Source organism: Dermacentor andersoni, chromosome 5 (assembly GCF_023375885.2).
Source record: "Dermacentor andersoni chromosome 5, qqDerAnde1_hic_scaffold, whole genome shotgun sequence".
In the NCBI taxonomy this organism is placed as follows: domain Eukaryota; kingdom Metazoa; phylum Arthropoda; class Arachnida; order Ixodida; family Ixodidae; genus Dermacentor; species Dermacentor andersoni.
The window spans coordinates 6,216,353-6,236,319 of NC_092818.1; the positions used below are offsets into that span (position 1 = coordinate 6,216,353).

Sequence of the window (19,967 nt, forward strand, 5' to 3'; positions counted from 1 at the left end):
TTTTGCGCATTGAACGTTGTGGCACCAGGTGAGCAACAGTAGTTCCCGCACAAAGCTCCACCGGACGACGTCAGCTGAAGAAATTAAATTACAAGCATGAGTCATTTTAGTATTAACACATACGTATTACGTGTGCAGAGCCGAAACGTGCGAACGTAGTGAATGGGCGGCATTACAAACAAAAGCAGTTCGCTTTTACATATACGCCGTAGAAAATACCCGAATAATTCCAAACAATACCCTACATTCCACGAAAACGTTCTATTTCCGAGCATTTCCCTCGTCCCGGGCCGTATTTCCTGCATCTTAAGAGCACGAATGCACGGGCTATAGCGCGTTTGCAAAAGAACGTGGCTACAATCGACGCGATAGTACGCTACGAATACACAGAGGTGGCCATAACACAGGCTCTCAATCAAACCATGCTCGACGATTGCAGAATTCCTTCTATTCGCGCTGAAGACAAATGCATGGGTGCAAAGCCTGTCTTCAGTCGTTCAAAAGAGAGAATTTTCAAGCTACAAGTTCCTGATGTTCGAGCTCCTAGGCTTTACCTTCTGCGCGTTCTGCCGGCGCAAGCAACACACTCCCGTGTTATCACTCTTGGCAATTGCTCGTCACGTTTTCGACAAGTGTGAGCACCGAAAGATGGTTTAAGATGCCGCGGGGCCACAGAAATTGTCGCAAGCTTGTCGCAGTAAGATTCAGTACCCATGCCAAACTAACTTTGTTACTGATGGCCGAGCTGCTTTTCGCTGCGTCACGACAGGCGCGGTGAGCGAGCCTCATAAGTAACAAAAAAGTACCGAAATTAATTTTCAACAATGTTGGGCGTCAGAGAAAGCACCGCAAACTTGTCAGTGCATTAAAGCTCAAAGCTTAACTGCGTACCAGGGTCGAGCTGCTTTTTGCTAACCGCATCACCACGCCAGGCGCGGCCACTGCGCTTGAAAAGTACCCCAAAAAGTAACGAAATTAGTTACAATAATGTTGAGGGTTACATAAACGCCAAAACTTTTCCCAGCAAGATTCCCTGCACGCGAAACTCCGTCACAGTGCCCTGTGCAATCAGCGTGCCCAAAAACTACCGAAATAAGTTAAAATAATGTTGGGCCTTATAGAAAGCGTCGCAAACATCTCCCAGTACGAGTCATTAATTCAACTTAACTGTGGCACGGCGGCCGAGCTGCTTCTCGCTGACTGCGTCACAAGTCTATAGGTTCCGTGCCGTAAGCCTAATTGCTTGAAATGCGTCGCAGAATGTCGAACAAAATTTCTGACCTTGCCGTAGCCTAATAGTGCAGTGGTACCGTGTCGAAGTGCAGAAGGAACGCAAGAATTGACCGGGAGCCCAACAAACCAGCCTAAATCCAAAACTAGAAAACCAGACAGACGGGTCGCCGAACAGGCCAACGCTCACATGCGCCGCTCGCTCGCTTCGGCGGCGTGTCTGACAAATGACGCATGCATCTGGCGCGTCATTCTCCTGTCGCTAGGCAATGGAAGAAAAGTAAACCGCAAAGTGTAAATTAATTTCTACGCAGATATTTTTAGTTTCGCTGGGAAACCACAAGAAATGAAACAATGTCTGTTAACTTCATTTCACATTCTCTTTCTTTTTTCGATGTTCGCGGCAGCAAACTGTCGGCGTTAATACTAGCGTGACGTATTTTCTGTTGCCAGTTTTTGCCGAGTGTCCCTTCTTGTCGAATTTCTTTCTCTATGGATCCGCCTTGACTGGCTCCGCGTCATGATGGCACGTCGCGTCGTCGACTTCCGGTTCTCTAAGAGCCAGCGCTCGAAGCATCTCCAAACTCTCTGCCAGCTGCTTGGCAGTCGACCCAAAGCGATAGCTATCGAAACAGCATGCGTTACGAGCATTCTGTCGCAGCGCCGAACGTGTCTGGTATTCCGGTAACCACAGGCGAGGTGGGCGTTTAGACGGATGGCTGGAGCTATAAACTCAAGCTGATGGAGGAACTTAAGCGTTCACGTACGTGAGTGGCCTGATCATCTGCACGGTCCAGCCCCTTGATAGCCCAGAGCTTAACCAGCCAAGCAAAGCGGTAATATTGCTCTAACCAAACGTGATACATTTTAAGCATTAACAAAAACAACGTGTTAATGATTACACTCCTGCGAAAAATGTACATGGGTAGCAAAGAATACATTTCTTTACTGCTTCTGTGTGTGGTTGAGCTCAGTGCCACCAGGTGGCTGCACCGCGCAGACGATTTACCTTTGCGCTTCTGCTCATCCCGTGAAACGGCCTGGTCAAACGGCCAGGCCCTGTACCCTTGCGCTTGCGTTTACCCCAATACCGGACTCGCGAAGCGTTATTGCGGTAGTAATCCTCCGGTGTAAAGTAACGGCCGCAAACGCGCAAATCCAGGCGCCGATTGGATAGCAGCAGTCCGATGCGCTGCAGCCACTCCGCTGGTCTGCTTCCTTGCAGAGGGACATGATGTCGCAGCTTGACATATTACCAGTCGCTGCGTTTGCAGCCCGCAACGCAACAAAGTCGAATCATGGTGCTCGCGAAAAGACTGAGATAGACTCTGACCGCAGAGCTCTCGTGAAAATGGAGCACGTTGTAACAGAAGCATACGACACTTGCTGTGTGCCGGAAGTGCTTAAGCATAGTGAGAAATTGTTGTGCATTCTCTTTCTGCTACTTTCTTTTTATAGAAACAAATTAGCTAACGTTGCAACTATTACGAACAACATTTGTTCCCCATAAAGTTGGAAAAATTGATTACGCGCCTTGGGCAGCAAATCGGATAGATCGCCCTAATGACTTCATTGGGGCAAATGACCTCAATTGGGTTGCGGGAGCTTAAAACTCAGCCGAGCGATGTGCTGCGATTGGCAGCGATGTACATGTTTAAAACATTTTAATAAATTACACGCTTTATGCGGCACACTTACATGCGTCAATTAACGATCACAAGAACTTACTCTAACGACTCGGTACGTTTGTACAAAATCGTCAAAATCGTTTCAGGGTCCGTTTAACGCCTGCTTCACCTCCACCGCGGGTCGGCGCGGCATTGCACTATCTCCAGGATCGGCCCACGTACGGGGACTTCTTTGCTTACCACAACGACAAGAAAATTTCCTTGGGCAGTTGAGGTATGCAGCTTCGCTGTAAAAGATTAAGGCCAGATGTATGGCGTCCACTTTTTCGAAATAATCGTTGGCGAGCACGGACCAAGACTGCAGCACATGCGGCTTCACTGTGAAACTGATTATTAAGTGACATGTGATTCAGCAGTTTGCAGACAGCACTGATGAGAGAGTTTAAAAGTGTCCGAACTTGACGCAGTTTATACTGTTTCATAGCTAAGGGCACTGTAAAATAAAACCAGGACAAGATGACACAGGACGAATCAGCGGCAGTCTGCGCTTGTCCTGGTTTTATTTAGCGCTGTCTGTTTATCTATGACGATACAGTGCTATAACTTACCATAGGGCCTGGTGGGCCAGGTGCTCCGGGCCGTCCATCTTCGCCCCCGTCACCCTGTGTGGATAGAGACAACAGAGAACAGAATGACCGATTCGAAAAAAGAAATCTGCAAGCTTCGCACTTGCGATGCTAGGAAATATAGCTTGTGCAATTGCAAAACTAATTATCACTCTTTATAGGCATATAAATAAATATAACTCGATGCTTGCTATGAATCTATAACAACTTTCTTTGTTTACTATACAATGCTGTTTCCGGAGTTTTCGAATAGAAGTATTGGGGATATTCATAGTACTGAAGGAGAACGGCAGATTGGGCAAGTTGGTGGTTCTCCATGATGTTTAAAAACAGCGCTAAAACGTACATCGATCAACAGAAAGGAGGATGGGACACATACGGCGCTGAATTACAACTGCGTTTATTTGAAAAAGCGCGATGGCTTCTTTAAAACCTTACATCAAGCGTGCGCGCATGCTCGATGGGAATAAAAACAGTTCTCATTCCCAACACATTGCCTCGTGGTCGCGGATTAGATTAAAACAGTTGTTCACCCTGGTTCAGCAAGCCCATTTTCTTCAAAGATAAGGTTACGGAAGGCTGACTAACACACCCACTACCTTTTCTCTTTATCTGAAATGCTTCCGCCACTTCCCTTGTAATGCTATCCCTATGCACAAACAGGATTTTTGTGTCATCAAAGAACGGCTTGCACTCGCATGCGAAACACTGCTTTGCCAGGTTTGTAGATTTCTTGTATAAAGAATTCTAGTGCTCCGATAGCCTCACATCAATACATCGGCCTGTCTTCCCTATGTACGAAAGGCCGCATCAAATTTAGCGCATAGCGCATAGGCCACATAGCGCTTTTTTTAAACATTATTCATAGTAAATTGCTGTGCTGGCAACTAGCCACAATTGCTGCCATGTAACTACATGAGCACACTGCACACTTCTGTAAAAAGCGGCTATAGACATGCGGCAAAAAAAAAAAAGTATTTATTTCTGCAATAACAAAGTGCCTTATAACAGAACGTGACTGCTTCCCAGTTGAGAATGATATTATTGCCTGACTCTAACTGTTAAAAAAAGGCATCTAAGCTAAAACATTCCACGTTTTATTTTATGCAACAGATCACAGAACATTAATATGTTGTCTAGGTTGAAGTTATGCAGCTTACAGCACTTATGAAACACAATGCTTCAAATAAGGCTAATGGAATGGACACTTCATGAAATTCTTTCCTAAATTTTATTCTTGGTGTGCATAAAATAGAACAAGCAGAAACCCAAGGAAAACAGGGGAAGACGAGAGATGGAAATTCAAGACGATGAGCAAAACGAGAACAAGGAGGTGGAAGCAGGAGTAAACGTTTGGACAAGAGGATTAGTCTTCTTCAAGGCAAGCGGAAACAAAATACGAGCACGCAGTTCAGCCATTCAAGCAGATTTATTGCAAAAATTATCCTGGCACACTTTACTCAAGGAACCATGTCATGGAGCTTACCGTACGAATGTTTTATCGGTGAGGAAGGCTTTTCCAGAAGCAAGTTTACTGCTTCTACACTCTAAAAACTAGGAAGGGTATCGCAGGAGTGAAGCTGCCGGTTCACTCTTCAAAGCGTCGTTTTACTCTCGCAAAATGTCGAGGAGAGTGAAATGCATTGTTCACTCTGTCACCAAGGAGAGAGTGAAATGTGCTTTTCACTTTCCCCTTCAGAGAGAGAGAGTGAAAAGACTCTTGCGACAATAGAAAAGAGAGACTCTTGCGGCAATAGAAAACTAAACGTAGCGTACTCTTCTGCTTCAACTGTAGGTGGCTGGCCCCGAACATGGCAATGTATCATTCATGCACGCTGAGCAAAGAACACATCGTTTTGCTTCTAAGAGAACAGGCCGCCGCAGTTCAAAGGAACGCGTAGCGAGCGCTCTACTTTTTCACTCGGAGTGGCTCCACCACGCGCGCGCGCGCTCAAGATCGCGGAACAACACAGCACCGGAGAAAGGTGATCCTTCAGCGAGCAAAGGCCAGCCGAGGGAGATCGCGGAACAACACAGCACCGGAGAAAGGTGATCCTTCAGCGAGCAAAGGCCAGCCGAGGGAGCCAGTCGTTCGTCATGCCTTGGATATAACAGCAAATCCTCCACGGTAAGTGAATTCTAAGTTAGGTGCACATTCTCCGTATATGTCATGCTACCGCCAGGAAGTCGTCGCTGCGCTTAGCCGACGCGATTGACAAAGGACTAGGCGTACGCGCTGTCTCTCGATGTCAATCGAAAAAGCCAGTCGTCGCGATAACTGCATGTGATTTTATCACTTTGCCGTTGTCCGTAAGAGCTTTAAAAATCGCAAACGCTGCCAGAACTATGGTATGTTCAATAAGACGCCAGGCGAGAGGACGCTTAAAATGGTTAGTTCACCAGCCCGTGATTCCGAGCCTATGCGGAGCGTGATTAGCGTGCGTTTTGTGTGTTTGAATTTATTCAGTTTGGCAGTCTACTGTGTACGGAACGCTGTTGAATTAAGGAATCACATAACAGAAGGCGTCATTTTGCTGGCAGCATGCTTCTTTTTTATAAATAAACCGCGCGCTTGACGGTGTCTCGTGCAGGGGGAATCTGCGACCACTGAAGTTACGTGCAGCACCAGTGCTAGTTAGAAACTTTGCCGCAGGCATTCAGCTGCATGCTGCAAGAGGTCAGTTGGGCGCGTTATCTTGAACTTAGTGAAAACGCATGAGGAATCCATGTTTTATGCTGAAAAAAGTATAAACCCCATATAAGCGATCTTGCGCGCGGGAGCTACAAGCGACGCGACAGATGGCTGTCGCGTTCGCTCGTCGCCTGCAAGTCGTACTCCGTGCGAGCGACGATTTTGAGCGACGCCTCCCCGGTGTTGCCGGCATGAGGGCTGCAGTCACGCGTGACGCGTGCTTTAGTAATTTACGTTGATGTATTTTACTATAAAAAGTAGCATAAAATATTTCCGGAGGTCTTGCAGTACGTTCTTATCCTTGCACGTATAAAAATTGAATCATTTGCTCGTTCCGCGCGACAATCGGTAGTACTTGAGCGATGTATGTACATCCAGTTCCGGCTTCGCGCTATTGGCTAGTCGCTCATAGCACTTCTGGGCGACGAGCGACGATTTCTAGATTTCCAGAACCGAGCCATCTGTTCAAGCGACGGCCCGTTTTGTCGCTCGAAGCCGTCGCTCGTCGCCGTCGCGCACTAAATCGCTCTCACAGTGTTTATCCCTAAGACTCAACTGTTTTTGCTCATGTTGAAATGGTGTGAATATAGGTCTGGTTTTGTCTCCTGTTGCGGTTTTCGTGCACGGTGCGAAACTGAAAGGATGCTTATGTCTACGAACTCGGTGAATTGTCTAGGAGCTAGTTACGCATCGGCATCGAATATAATGGCTGCTGTGAGGAATTACAATTGCAGGGGCGCTTTGCATACGCTTATTGTTTTGGACATGCCTGTGCATTTGCTAATATGAGTTGGCGTGTCAGAGTTATGTCATATGAACAGCTAAATCAGCCTTCATGTGGGGGTTACAAGCGTAATGTGTGCATTTTGCTATAGCATGGCAGATCAAGATGTGTTTATCGCTTGAATATTTTTAGTAGAGAAATAAAATATCAAAATAAAATGTTGCTTTAATTCCGTGTTACCAGTCTGTCGTACACAGAACAATAGGTTGGTGTAATAAACTAATAACTGCGGTTGAACTGCAACTTTTACATGCCTACAAGAATCTAAAATGCTAGATTTCAAACTGCAGCAGTAGTCGGGTCTGTCAAAAATGAACTCCACTGCGCACCTCATGCATGAAAATAAGTTCATGCCTTTTAGTAAGCTTAGATGCAGGCCGCAGTGAACTTGTTAGTATTGAAATAGGGGTAAGCTTGCCATAACAAGCCTTGTTGCCCTTTTTTATAGGCACATCCATATATCCATTGAGCTGAAGGAGAATATTTTCATCCCTACTGAGCATCATGTTTGCAGCTATAATCCTCAAATTATGGCTTCAGCAGTGGCACAACCAGGGATGGTGCGGGGGGGGGGGGCACACTGGGCACGTGCTTAGGATGTGTCACAAGTGGTGTTTGCGATACACTAGACTCATGACAGACCTATGACGTCTGAAAATGACCAATATTCTATTCATTAGCAGGAGTATTCTAACATTCATGAAAAACAAGGATGAACTGTGGTTTATTTGTTTTTTTGCTTAAATCTAAAAATTGAAGTTAGTTTAGCAGTTGACTGTTGCAGTCTTTTGGATGTTTTGCATGCATTTCACTAGGAAGACTAAGAGCTAAGACTTTTTTATTGCCATGGCCTTGACTGTCTTGATGTTGTTTTGCACCATGCCCTTGTGTTGACTTTTGCATACGATATTTTTCAGGCACCCGCTTTATATAACGCAAGAAGGCAGCTGCAAGGACACGAGGATGTGAAAGAGCCAGTGCAGCGCGACTTCACGTAGTGCAGAGGAGCCAATGCCAAAAAATCAAAATACATTGGCATGTTATTTGGACAAGAAAACTAGTATGTGGGTATATTGGGTGTACCATTTGACCAAATGTCAACAAAATCAAGATACAGTATGTTACACGAAGATGAAATTCTCACGTGCTCCAGGCAGTCATCTTAGCATGGTATATTTATGTAATGTCTCTGATTGGAAAGTCAAACCAAGTATGCTCTCTGGAGACAAACACATAGCAGCAAGTGTCATTGAAAAGTTAAAAATGTGTTTTAAGAAAGCTGATTAGTTCTGAGAAGTGACTGCTTTTTGTCTTGCCTCTCAACAGATATATCCATGTGATAAAAAAATAGTGGTACAATGAAATTGCATATTTGCTTAGCGACATGATACATACTTGCAATGAGCACGGTGCCTGTGTTTACTATAGAAAGCAACAGCCCATGCTTGGTTAGGTTAGGCCCACTACAACATGCAGGCACGGCTGATTGGCGCTTTTTTTATTTCTGTGTCGTGAGGTTTATTGACGTGCGTATAGGTGCAGTGGCACGCAGTATGGCTAGTACAAAAAGGGGGGGGGGCAGATATATGTAGCTCACTGTACACGATACAGGGCAAAGGAAATCCGTGTTCAGCAACTGTTATATGCCATGTACGTAAATTTTACAACGCTACTCGTTCGAAGCGCGCACAGGTGCATATTGAAGGAAACTTTCCAGGGTAGATAATTTAGTTCGTAATTTACACTAATTTTGCTCTAACCACGAGACATAATAATTTGAATATACTGCACGGAAAAACCTAGAGCGAATTAAATTGTGTCAGCTTGGTGTGTATACATGTAGTCTTTCCTATGCATTAGGTTTTTTGCGTAATGCATTAACAGTTGACAGCCTATCTTATGATGTGTACTCTGTTTACATTACAGTTATTTATTAGTTTACTCATTTGTTTTGCGACTGATGAAATGCCGACATATATATATTTTCAACATTTGACATAACCCTGTATGTTTTACAGGGACAACCCAGGACGTGCATTTCTCAGCATCCAGTCAACTGCCAAAAGTGACTCAAACACAGGCCACCAGTAAGTGGACATCAGTTGCAATTTCACATTATGAAGTTGGCGGCTGCCTTGTACGGAGGCTTTTTTTTTAATGAGATGGTGATGTCGTTCTAATGTACATTTTGACCACAAAGGTGCGATCATGTCTCACAGAGGCATATATGGTTGCTATTCTCTGCGAGGAACGTGTTCTCGTGTTCGTGAAGCATTTGTGTTTGGCAGTATTGTCGCCCAATGAGTCGGATGTAAACACTAACTCGCCACTGCCAGCAAGTAGTTGCAAGCAACACAATATATTATTACGCTGTAAAGTTATTTCATTAATTCGAAGGAAAGTTTTGCAGCAGGAAAAAAGGTTGCTATTCCAGGTAAACATGTCTTTTTCTCACAGCTTATTTAGCCAAACTGTGGATGCATGAAATTCGTGACTTATTAATAGATTTTAATTTATTATTTAGTAATGCTTCTAAAAGAGACTAGAAATAGCATGTGACTACCTCTGCAATCAGCAGACCATACATTTACAGTCATAAGTGGCAGTTCCATGCAGTCTCGCACTTTATATAACCTTTCCTTTCAGCAACATTGGAACTGGTGGCTGCGTTTTCAGAAGGAGAAGTGCACTTGACACTGTATATGTATGTGTGAATTCGGTTTTCTTTGTATGTGTCGGCTCACTGACAAACAGTGCAAAAATCTGTTGTACCATGAGCCTGACGACGCCTTCTGCTGCTAGAAATGCGGCACTTCGTATTTTATAGTACTGCATGACATTTAAATCAAAGCTACCACATAAAATTATCAAGAAAACTAACCGCTGTTATAGCTGTTTTCCTCAAAGAACGCTTGTCCTTTATGGGCTGTGTTAATCTGAGCTCTCCACCGATGTTTCAGTAGTATTATCCCTTAGTGAGTGAGAGATTGAGGGCAATTAATTGTGTTAGTGTTTAAGTGGTGTCCTAATTATGTGCATTTGTTCCAACAAAGTTGTCTAGATTACTTTATTGTGTAGTGTAAAGCTAATGAAACCATCAGCAACTACTGAGTTGCTAACACGCATATGGATTTGTCACTATACAGGTGGAACTCGGCTGTACCACTGCAGTGCTGCGGAAATTGCCTTCACCAGCGGCTTTGCAACAGCTGTTTCGCAGCATGTCGGTATGTGTTAATTTATAATTATGTTGGGATGGGCTAGTAATATGGACCACTGCTACTCTTTATTGTGACAGATCCATATGATAAGGGATGTAATGGGCACAGCGAAAATCTTTGAATTTTTTACTATGGTACATAAACAGGCTCTCCTTTTCGTCACTGGAGCAGGAGAGAAGGGCATGCAGGCACTCCTGAATGTACATATATTTCAAAACATGAGACACACACACACACACACACACACACACACACACACACACACACACACACACACACACACACACACACACACACACACACACACACGCACACGCACGCACACGCACGCACACGCACGCACGCACACACACACACACACAAACACACACAATTAAACTAAAGGCAGGGACGTTCCATCTTTCATCTTGAATTGAATTGTGCAGCGCAAAAATACAACACAGACCACAGAGAAGCACACATGTTAACAGGTTTGATACACACGTTAGTTCAACAGATTTGATACTTCAAGTGTGCTACTTTACACAAGGGGGAAGGGAAAGGGGAGAAAATCTGAAAAAAAAGTGGAGTGGAAAAAAAGGAATCGTGCCAAAAAGCATGAGAAGCATCGCGCAGCCAGGATCACCAGCAGGACATCTAAAAAGCACTCTGATAAAATTACATACAGGACAACCTTACGTATAGTTTGTTTCAATCAACTCAGATCACATGCAGCCATTACTGCAATCAAGTTGTTTCCTTATGTCATATGAGGGAATGATGTGGGCCCAAAAAACTGTTTAGAGCTGAAGGATTATGTTCCATTCTAGCCTCATTGCCTGCTTTTTTATCATATTGTTATCAGCTGCTTATGTTAGGGACAAAAAGTAAGAGTACGAACTGTTTCCCGATTCGCCATTCCACACAACATGTCTTTGTGACTATATGTACATGCAGATGATCCATAGTTGAAAAATATTCAGTACAGTAGAATCTCATTACAAGATGCACTTGGTTGTAAGAGACATCTGAAAATTGTTTGGTTGGTTTTCCTATGTTTGCCACGTTAACAATACTGTATACAAGAGACACCTTTGTTACTAAGGATGACTTTTTAAGTATTCACTACTTCGAAGAGACACAACCCAGACACATTCACTTTGTGCACCTTGTGTGCTCCGAAGGGCAGAAAAGATCACGCAATCCTTACACAAGTCAATCGCGCATGTCTCTTTTAGCATGAACCAGAAAAGGAGGGCAACGAGGACAGTGCAGGGCAGAAAGTGTCGGCAGTTGAAGCTGACGAGCGTCTAAGAGCACCTCAAAGGTACTGCGAGCAACAAGGCTTGCAAAGTGAAGTGTTTAAATTCCAGAAGTTGGGAAGGAAGCTAACACTATCTACAGTCACTAAAAAGCTGTGAATATCTTCTTTAAGGGGCCCCTAAACCACCGAGGTTGAAATTTAGTTGCGGTGTTGCAGTTCTACAGAATAAGGCAATTAACAGGTAGCCACGAGAATTTTTCGAAACGGTGCAGTAATAGTGGAGCTACGTGTGTTTGATTATCGAAAAGTAGTCCCCACTCATTTTACTCTTTCATCTGGTACACGCCATATGCACAGTATCGTCTTTTCCTTGCCTAGTACACCTCCAAATGTTACGGGACAGGCCAACACCAACGAGCTCTGTTGCTGCCGCGCTGGCCCGTCGTCCTGCGAGGGGTGGCGCTAATACAACGGAACTGTATGGTGACTCGTGTTGAAGAGCCTCATAGGGAGACCCTTCTGTTGGCGTTTCTGTTCTTTGCCCCCATTGGCTGCCCACAATGGCATCGCGCGCAACGCGACGAGGAAGAACGAGTGTGTGTATTTGCTTGAAGGCCTTGCCGGCAGTCGTACACTTTCGTTCGACCAATCGACAGCACCGGAAACTGGTGACATCATCAGAGACAGCCTGGTGACGTCAGGACAAACTGGGGGGTGCAGGAAAGGTCCAGAGAGGCGCACGGGGTCATTTTCTTCATATTGTGGTGTTCCGGCAGTGCTACGAACTCTGGCATTTGGCTTCGTCGATCGTGACGGCATTCTGATTTCGATACGCGTGTTTACTTGAAATGTTCAAAAAATGTCGAGAAGTGGTTTAGGGGCCCTTTAAGCCACCCTGAGCATTTATTCCTTCAGATATATCAAAACATACTTTAGTGATGATGCATAATAAAGTGATCTAGTCTGGCTCCTCAGTGTCTCAAAATTTTTGGTTTCGAGAGACATGTTTCCCGTGCCTCTTGAATATCTTCTGATGAGACTTTACTGTAATATACACAAAAAATTGTGTAACTCCTCCTGCAAGTATTATTCATTAAGCCCAGTCACTTATGTGCAAAGCTTGTGGTTAAGTCTTGATGTCCGTACTTTTTAGAGCTATGTTTATTCATTCATGCTGTTCTTATTGGTTCTTTGATGCAGGAGACAATGCCTACGAAATTATCGGCCCTGATCATGAGAGCCCTCAAGGGGCAAACAACATCTCTGTTGCAGAAGTGAGCCCGATACCACTTGGAAGTTACCATGACAGATGACACGGCAGCAATAGATAGAGAGACTGCCATGTCTGCTGCAGCTGCAACAGTGTACGAGGCAAGCAGCAGCGCGTCAGCATCAGCAGCAGTGTCAGAAGGAACCACACCAGGCCTGGTAGAGCAACATGTGTGCTATCACTGACTTTTTTGTAGTGGATACAACTCATTTGCTCAACATACAAAAGCTTTTCACCACGACTGTGAGCAAGTGCAAGACTAAGTTAGGTGTTATAACACAGTACAAGCATCACTTTAATATATGCAAATGCAAACATATTACAGTTGTTGCCTCCCCAGCCAGCCCACATAGTGACAACAATGTGGAACACATGGTGGGACACACCTCTCTCCCATTACAAGATAGTAGAGACTGTCAGTGTTGTTGCTAGATTGACTGGTCTTTGTAGGCAACTAGAAGGACAACACAGGTGTCATAAGATTGTTGTTGATGTTGTTGTTGAAGAGGTAAAAAAGAAGTTTGATGCAGCTGAAGTGCCAACTGATATTCAGCAAATCAAAAGCAACCACCTGAGAAAGCAACACTATCGAAATTTGGGTATCTATGTGCCGCCAACTCTGGTAAGAATGGCATAGGACAGAAGTGTGATGAAAATCACACAGACACTGCTGTTGCATCACTGGCCACAGTGAGCAGCGACTTGTACGGCAAGAGAGTCAACTGAAACTAACATTATGATATAGTGTCATGCTCCCATGTGACCACTTTTCAAGTTATTTTGCAAGATACAGCTCAACCTCCAGAAACGAGACTGCAACTTGTCTGTAAAAAAGCTTTCACAAAAACTTATTCATAACACTATTAACATAGCAGTATTTTTTTTTGTGTTCGTTCGAGGTTCCCGGCTGTCCATTATTGCAAAAATTGAGGAAAAAAAGAACATGTGTCGTACTTACACCTTTTTAACAAGTACGAGGGGGACAGAACTTTTCTAGTCATGCATCTTCATCATACTATCAAGTTTTTAAATGCCTTTTATAATTATTATTACCAGTTATATCTGAGTGCATTGTATGCATGTAGCAGGTGTAAAATCAGGTCAGTTGGATCAGGTGCCTTATCTGCAAGCGAGCCCTATATTCAAGAAATTTGAAATAAAATAGTTACATTAGAGACGCAGTCTTTCAGCACTTTATTGCCTGTGGTTTAAGCATTGCTCAATACTTTTGTGGGTGGCAATTTCAACCGGCACAGCACTGCGCTTTGCCACAGTCACATTTGTCATCAAAGCGGTGTTTACCATTAGTGTTGATCTGTTTGTGTATGCATAGAGCAAGTTTTTAATTTATATTTTTCTGCATTCTTGTGCTTGCACTAAGCTTGTATAAGGCAGTTACAAAATGTGCGTCACTATAACGAACTGTTCTGTTGAGCTTACACTTGCAAATAATCGTGTTCAGATGGCCGCACTTCTATGCGGGTGCACCGCTAGCTTTGTGTATGTTCTCATGTTTGTATAAAGCTTATATAAGCTAGTTAGAAAATGTATGTCACTAAGCATTGTGATATTCTTTAAAGAACTGCTTGGTTGGTTTTACACTTGTGAATTAGTATTGAGGCGGTGGTATTCCCATGTATGCCCACTGCTAGCTTTCTGTGTCCTCACGTGTTTGTATTAAGTTTCTACAAGGGAGTTACAGCATGTACGTCACTAAGCGCTGTGATATTTTTTAAAGAACTACTTTGTTGGTTTTACACCAGTGAGTAATAGTACTCGGGTGGCACTAGTCATGTGTAGGTACACAGTGACCATTTGTATACATTATGCTCATGTAAAGCAGTTACAAAGTGTATGTCACTAATTACTGTGATATTTGTTGAATTGCTGTGATGGTTTTACACATGTGAATAATAGTGGTCAGGACACAGTACTTGCGGTGTATAGTTGAATTTATACACTGCCAAGACATGGGCTGTATACGTACCAAAAGAAATGTATGTCATTATATTGTTGTGATTATTACTGTTTGGATTTTATTAAACTGTAATAAAATTGTTTCTTGTATCTATTGAGGTATGGCAATTTTTCATGCAACCAAACTGAGGACCTGCACTTGTGCATACAAATAAACAGCTAATTTAAGAGTATACTGCTCATATTCTGCTAAACCAGTTTAACAAATCTTGTACTACAATGCTGGAAAAATGACAGAGCTCACTCGGGTGTACAGAAAAAGTTCTGCACTCGCTGAAGGACTGCCCCACACTGGAGTTCGTAATGTTGCGTTTATTGGAGTAGAACAGAAAGTGCACTTCTATTAAAAATGCGACAGTCGGTAAAGAAACATAAGGCAGACGAGCGGATGTGGCACATTTTTTTCAGGGCCCTCCATGCCTACTACTGCTTTTCTAGTCTTCCTGTGCTCTGCGTATAAGCCCCGGTTCAGCCAAGGTTTTTACTCCATGACAGTTGTTCTACTGGGTTCGTAGCAATATTGAAGAAAAAACTTCAATGGTTTTCAAGGACTTTCGAGGCCCCGACACAGTAACTTCAAGGACCTCGTGCAATGTGTGTAGTAGTTTGGACAGGCAATAACTTGTTCAAGAACACCGTTAACTTTAATGCATACGAAAGAAAACAAAACAAATCGCATTTCAGTGATTTCAAACATTTGAAAGACTGCTAATTTGCCTTTCACCGCCCACCACTAAACGCACACAAGGAAGCATTTCAAGAAAGCGCTCAAAGTTTTTCTGCAATAGCACAATTAACTACTTGGACCTGCAACATTTGCAGTTTTTGAATACTGTTTGGTTTGACAGTGTATGTGATGTCATCTGTTGCCTCAGCTTTTTTCACCATCAAATAAGCAATAGTCATTTCTAATTTCTTTTTATTGTGTCTGTCGCTCTCAATTTACTCTTCACGGCTTCTCTTCGAATGCCTCAACTGTTGAGCTTCCTGCTTGTGCTCCTCCAAGCACATTTGTCGCCGGTTCCATGTGCATAAAACTGGTATCTGCAGCTCCTTTGTAATTTCAACTTTAAGGATGTCGCTTTCCTTCTATTACCTCCAGAGACAATTTTCTGTGACATGCGAAAGAGTGTCACAGAAGGGAAAAAAAGCGCTTGCCAATGTCTGCTAAGTCTAGCCAAATGTACAAGTTTAAGGACTTTCCAGTACTTGACCAGTACTTTCCAGGACTTTCCAGTAGAAATGCCATTTTCAATGCCTTGAAAATGGCATTTTAGAAATAAAGGATTTTCAAGGATCGCTACAAACCCTGGATTCTAGCACCTAAATAATTTTACAAGCTTATTTTGGCATGGAGTTAGGAAATTCATGCTTTCTAGCTAACGCTGCACTATCTCTGTACAGTGAAGCCACGAGAGCGCAACTATTTTGGAGTAAAGAAAAATACTGAAAGCTTTTAATACCACTCTTCTTTTTTTCTATGGAGCTTCGTATTGCCTAGTTAAGTTTACGAATGTGCCTGGTTTTGGCGGGCGTTTCTTCGACATTTTCTGGAAGAAGCAGATGTCTAGCCCCCGTATTCAGAAATGTATCTTAATACAAAGCTCATGCTTGACTTGATATAAACGACGCCTGGTGTCGAACGCCTGGTGCGCCTGGTGCAAGACGCTCACTGCCTTTCTTTTGGTGCGTTCACGACTTGCGTCGTTTAGATCAAGTCAAGCATGGGCTTCAAGTTATGATGCATTTCTGCATATGGGGGTAAGCGTGCACAATTCCGGGCAACGCACTGTGCCATTGACACTGAGAGAAAACGGGGAAAACAGAGTTAACCACTTATGCTCCTAAACTTTCGCGTACCTGTGGTGTGCGTGTATCGTGGAAGAAGAAGCAGCGCAAACACAAGGACGAAAAAAAGCATCAACCACACCAGCGCTTCGTGGTGTGGCATGTTTTTGCGTCGTCCTTGTGTTGCGCTGTTTCTTCTAAATGCTCAACCAACTAGCCGGGAAGTCCATCCTGTGCATATATAAATTGAACACACGCATGAGTGTAGATGGTCTTCGAAGCTTTTAGAACGAGCACTGCCACAGGATACGAGCAGTGCACGCGTAACAAGTGGACACATTAGTCATTTAAACATGTGTGCCAATGCATTTGACGCGGCTATCGGCATAAGCAGTCTCCAAATGCTGGAATGCATGCGCTTCAAAACGCTAACGATCCGCTGCTAATGCAGGACAACAGCTCACAGCGGACTGAACCAAACTCTGAACTAATGCACTTGAAAATAACGCCTACACGGCCGCGTGAGGCACGTCGAAATGCCTGGTACTGGCGTCGCAGTTGCTCACCAGTATACGCGCGAATTAAATTCACATACTTGGATGGTTGGCGCAATACTTTGTACCCGCGTATTTTGGAGAACATGGACTGGAGAAGCACTCGATCATGAGCTGAACGGCACATTTGTTATTTTCCTGCGGTGACGACAAGCCGTGAATAGTTCTCACGTTGTCGTCTACGTTTTCTTCCTTCGTTAGTCGTAGCAAGGAATGGAAATGATGCAAACGCACACGTATTCCACTACACAACAGCACAGCACACTGCAGAGAAACCCCACCCACCACAGCCGATTCATCAAATACGTTTGGTATATATATATAACCTCTAAAAGAACACGACTGGGCGTGGCGGCGCTGTGGTGTAATGGTTATGATGTGTGTTTTGAATTGCACAAATGAGACTGTGCGCGGGTTCGAATTCACATCATGTATAGAGCATTGTGATTCTTGATAAGTATGCGATTCCCTTGACAATTGTATTCTAATTAGATTGTGTGACTCCTGATTGTGAAATTTGCGAAGATATTTGCAGATTAAGTGTTAATTCGCTTTTTTTTCTCCTCAGTGGCGTTCGTGACGGATACGCATAGGCCGCTTCAGAGCAGTCACGCCTCACGGTAGGCAGCAAATAGCCAGGAAAAAATGACTTTAAAATCCTGCATAACTTTGCTCACGCCTATTCTGAAGGCCGCTTGGAATCGGGCCAGTGTCTCTGAGGAGCCGCCTAGGGAACAGTATATCAGCGGCCCTAATTTGATCTGATTTACTGCCTGCATGCGTGACCAGGACTTGGCTAAGAGGGTATTGGGAAGAGTACTAGCACTCTGTTCTGAAGGAGTACAAGCACTCTGTTTGGGGGAGTAGAAGTACTCGGCCTGGCGGTGTACTATTAACCCTGCGGGGAGAGTATTAGCACTCTGCGGAAGAGTACTAGCACTCCCTGTGGGAAGAGTATTATCACTCTGCGGAAGAGTACTAGCAATCCCTTGCGGTGGAGTAACAAAACTGTGTCAGGAGGAGTTGACCTACTCTCTCTCAAAGAGGGTCGATCTACTCTCGAAACGAGAGTGAAATATGGGACAAGCAGCTACTCCCTCAAAGAGAGTGCCCGGCACTCCCTTAGTTTTTAGAGTGTACTAATACGTCGAATACCTGGTATTCATTTTGTAAAGATTGTATCTTATCTTAGCAGGACCAAGATAACAGTGGAATGCGTAACAAAAATGAGGTTGATTATAAGAGAAACGCGTTCCTGTGTTTGCTTTCGCTTGAAGCAAAAACACACATGCGGCCTTAATCTATTCGAATGTGAGTTTTTGCTGCCCTCTGTCAGATGAAGCAAATACATCCAGTAAAGAAAATTTTAGTCCTAAGAAGAAGCTTATCTCTAATGCATCGCTTATACATGTAAGAAGGGCGGTTCAAGACTGGTCGATGTTGATGGCAAAGTTGGCGCGGGTGCAGTAGTGTAGCGTGTGGTTCGTTTGGGATAGCGCCACATTTTTAGGCAGCACTATCTCAGCGATTGGGCCACATTTTTTGTCCAGTTAAGGTTTAAGGCGCAGCTGTTTTCACAAGTGCATCTACCTTTAACTTCAGCCTTTTGGGATAAAAAGATTTACTCTTCCGTATAGCGCTGCGCTTCAAGTTCTTGCGCCTTTTTCGTTCCAAGCTTCCTTTTAACGTCTGTTTCGTCGTCCTACTCAAACTAGAAAGGCTCAAATCACCGTACTTTCAAGAAAGTGGTCAGTAAATGGCAGCAAGGTACCCAGATCCAACGAGACCTAAATCGATCTGAAGTCCCCAAAGAAGACATTGTCATCAAGCGTCGAACAATTGTAACTGAGCCCCCACATACGCACAACTGGCACACACAAACGCGGGCACGTGCAAAATACATATTTACCCAGGAAGCCTTCCTGGACATGCGGGACAAAGCTCTATGCACAAGCAGTGTAGAACGCTTTTAATTTTGGGAATCATTATCTCGAAACTAGGGTCCTCGCACAAATCCAATAAAGGGGAAAAGACTTGAATACCGCGGGGTGGCAAGTCGCCAACTTCAACGTGGGTCCACTGTTTATTTAGAGATATATAGCGATCGAAGTAGATTACAAAAATGGTTATTGATGAATAAAATCTGTTCTATTAGTTGATTATGCTCCTGGGTGAGTTGTTTCAAGTCTAGTGGCTACAATTAACCTGAATCGGAAATGAGGACTTAGTGGGAGAGAAGAAGGAAGAACAGACCAAGCGCTTATCTTCAACTGTTTATTCGTAGACAGATATCAGAGGTATACTACGGCTGCGCATGCGTGCCGCAGTCATGTTAAAAGGTCGCAAAAGTGTGTCGATCAGCGCGAACTCGTTTCCTTAGACCTAAACAGATGTATGGCTAATGCCTCCCCAGCTCGTGCTTCTCAATATGGAAACCTTCCAAAAGGAACAGTGCGAGCTTAGCGCTCGCTCTGTTCTTTCTTTCTTGCTTCCTCATATAGCAAGTCTTCGTTTTGACGTCGCACTATATGTACCCCCTATCTATCGCCTACTTCTAGCAAGCATTATTGCGTCTGGTTTTGATAGAGGTATAATTTAGCTCAGAAAATGTACTATTGGTTGACTTATAATTACCCATTTCAAGTAGACTTACATGATATGCCTAGCGACAACTTGCATAAAACTTCTTCTTGCCTTTTGGCGAGTTCAGTAGTTTTGTAGACATTCCTGGAATTACAAAACTGTCCAATCATCCAGAGCCGGCTCTGAAACAACTTACGCTCCTATTACTGCACCAGGCGTATCATGATCACATTCATATATATACCGATCGTTCGACCTCACCTACCAGCTCAACTGCCGCTTTCGCCGCTCCAGCTGGCCAGGTTATAGTTAGATTCAAATTGTCACAATTGACTACATCTACGTCGGCAGAACTTGCAGCTCTCCATGCC

General features: G+C 43.9%; 1 protein-coding gene across 1 annotated transcript in view; it reads right to left on the reverse strand.

The window, feature by feature from the left end:
- LOC126529915 (uncharacterized) overlaps window positions 1-19,967 on the reverse strand; it is a 934,270-nt gene that overhangs the window by 672,482 nt on the left and 241,821 nt on the right. The window contains exon 11 of the mRNA XM_050177364.3: window positions 3,467-3,520. Within this exon, the coding sequence (XP_050033321.1) occupies window positions 3,467-3,520 (54 nt within the window). The remainder of the gene's footprint in view (window positions 1-3,466; window positions 3,521-19,967) is intronic.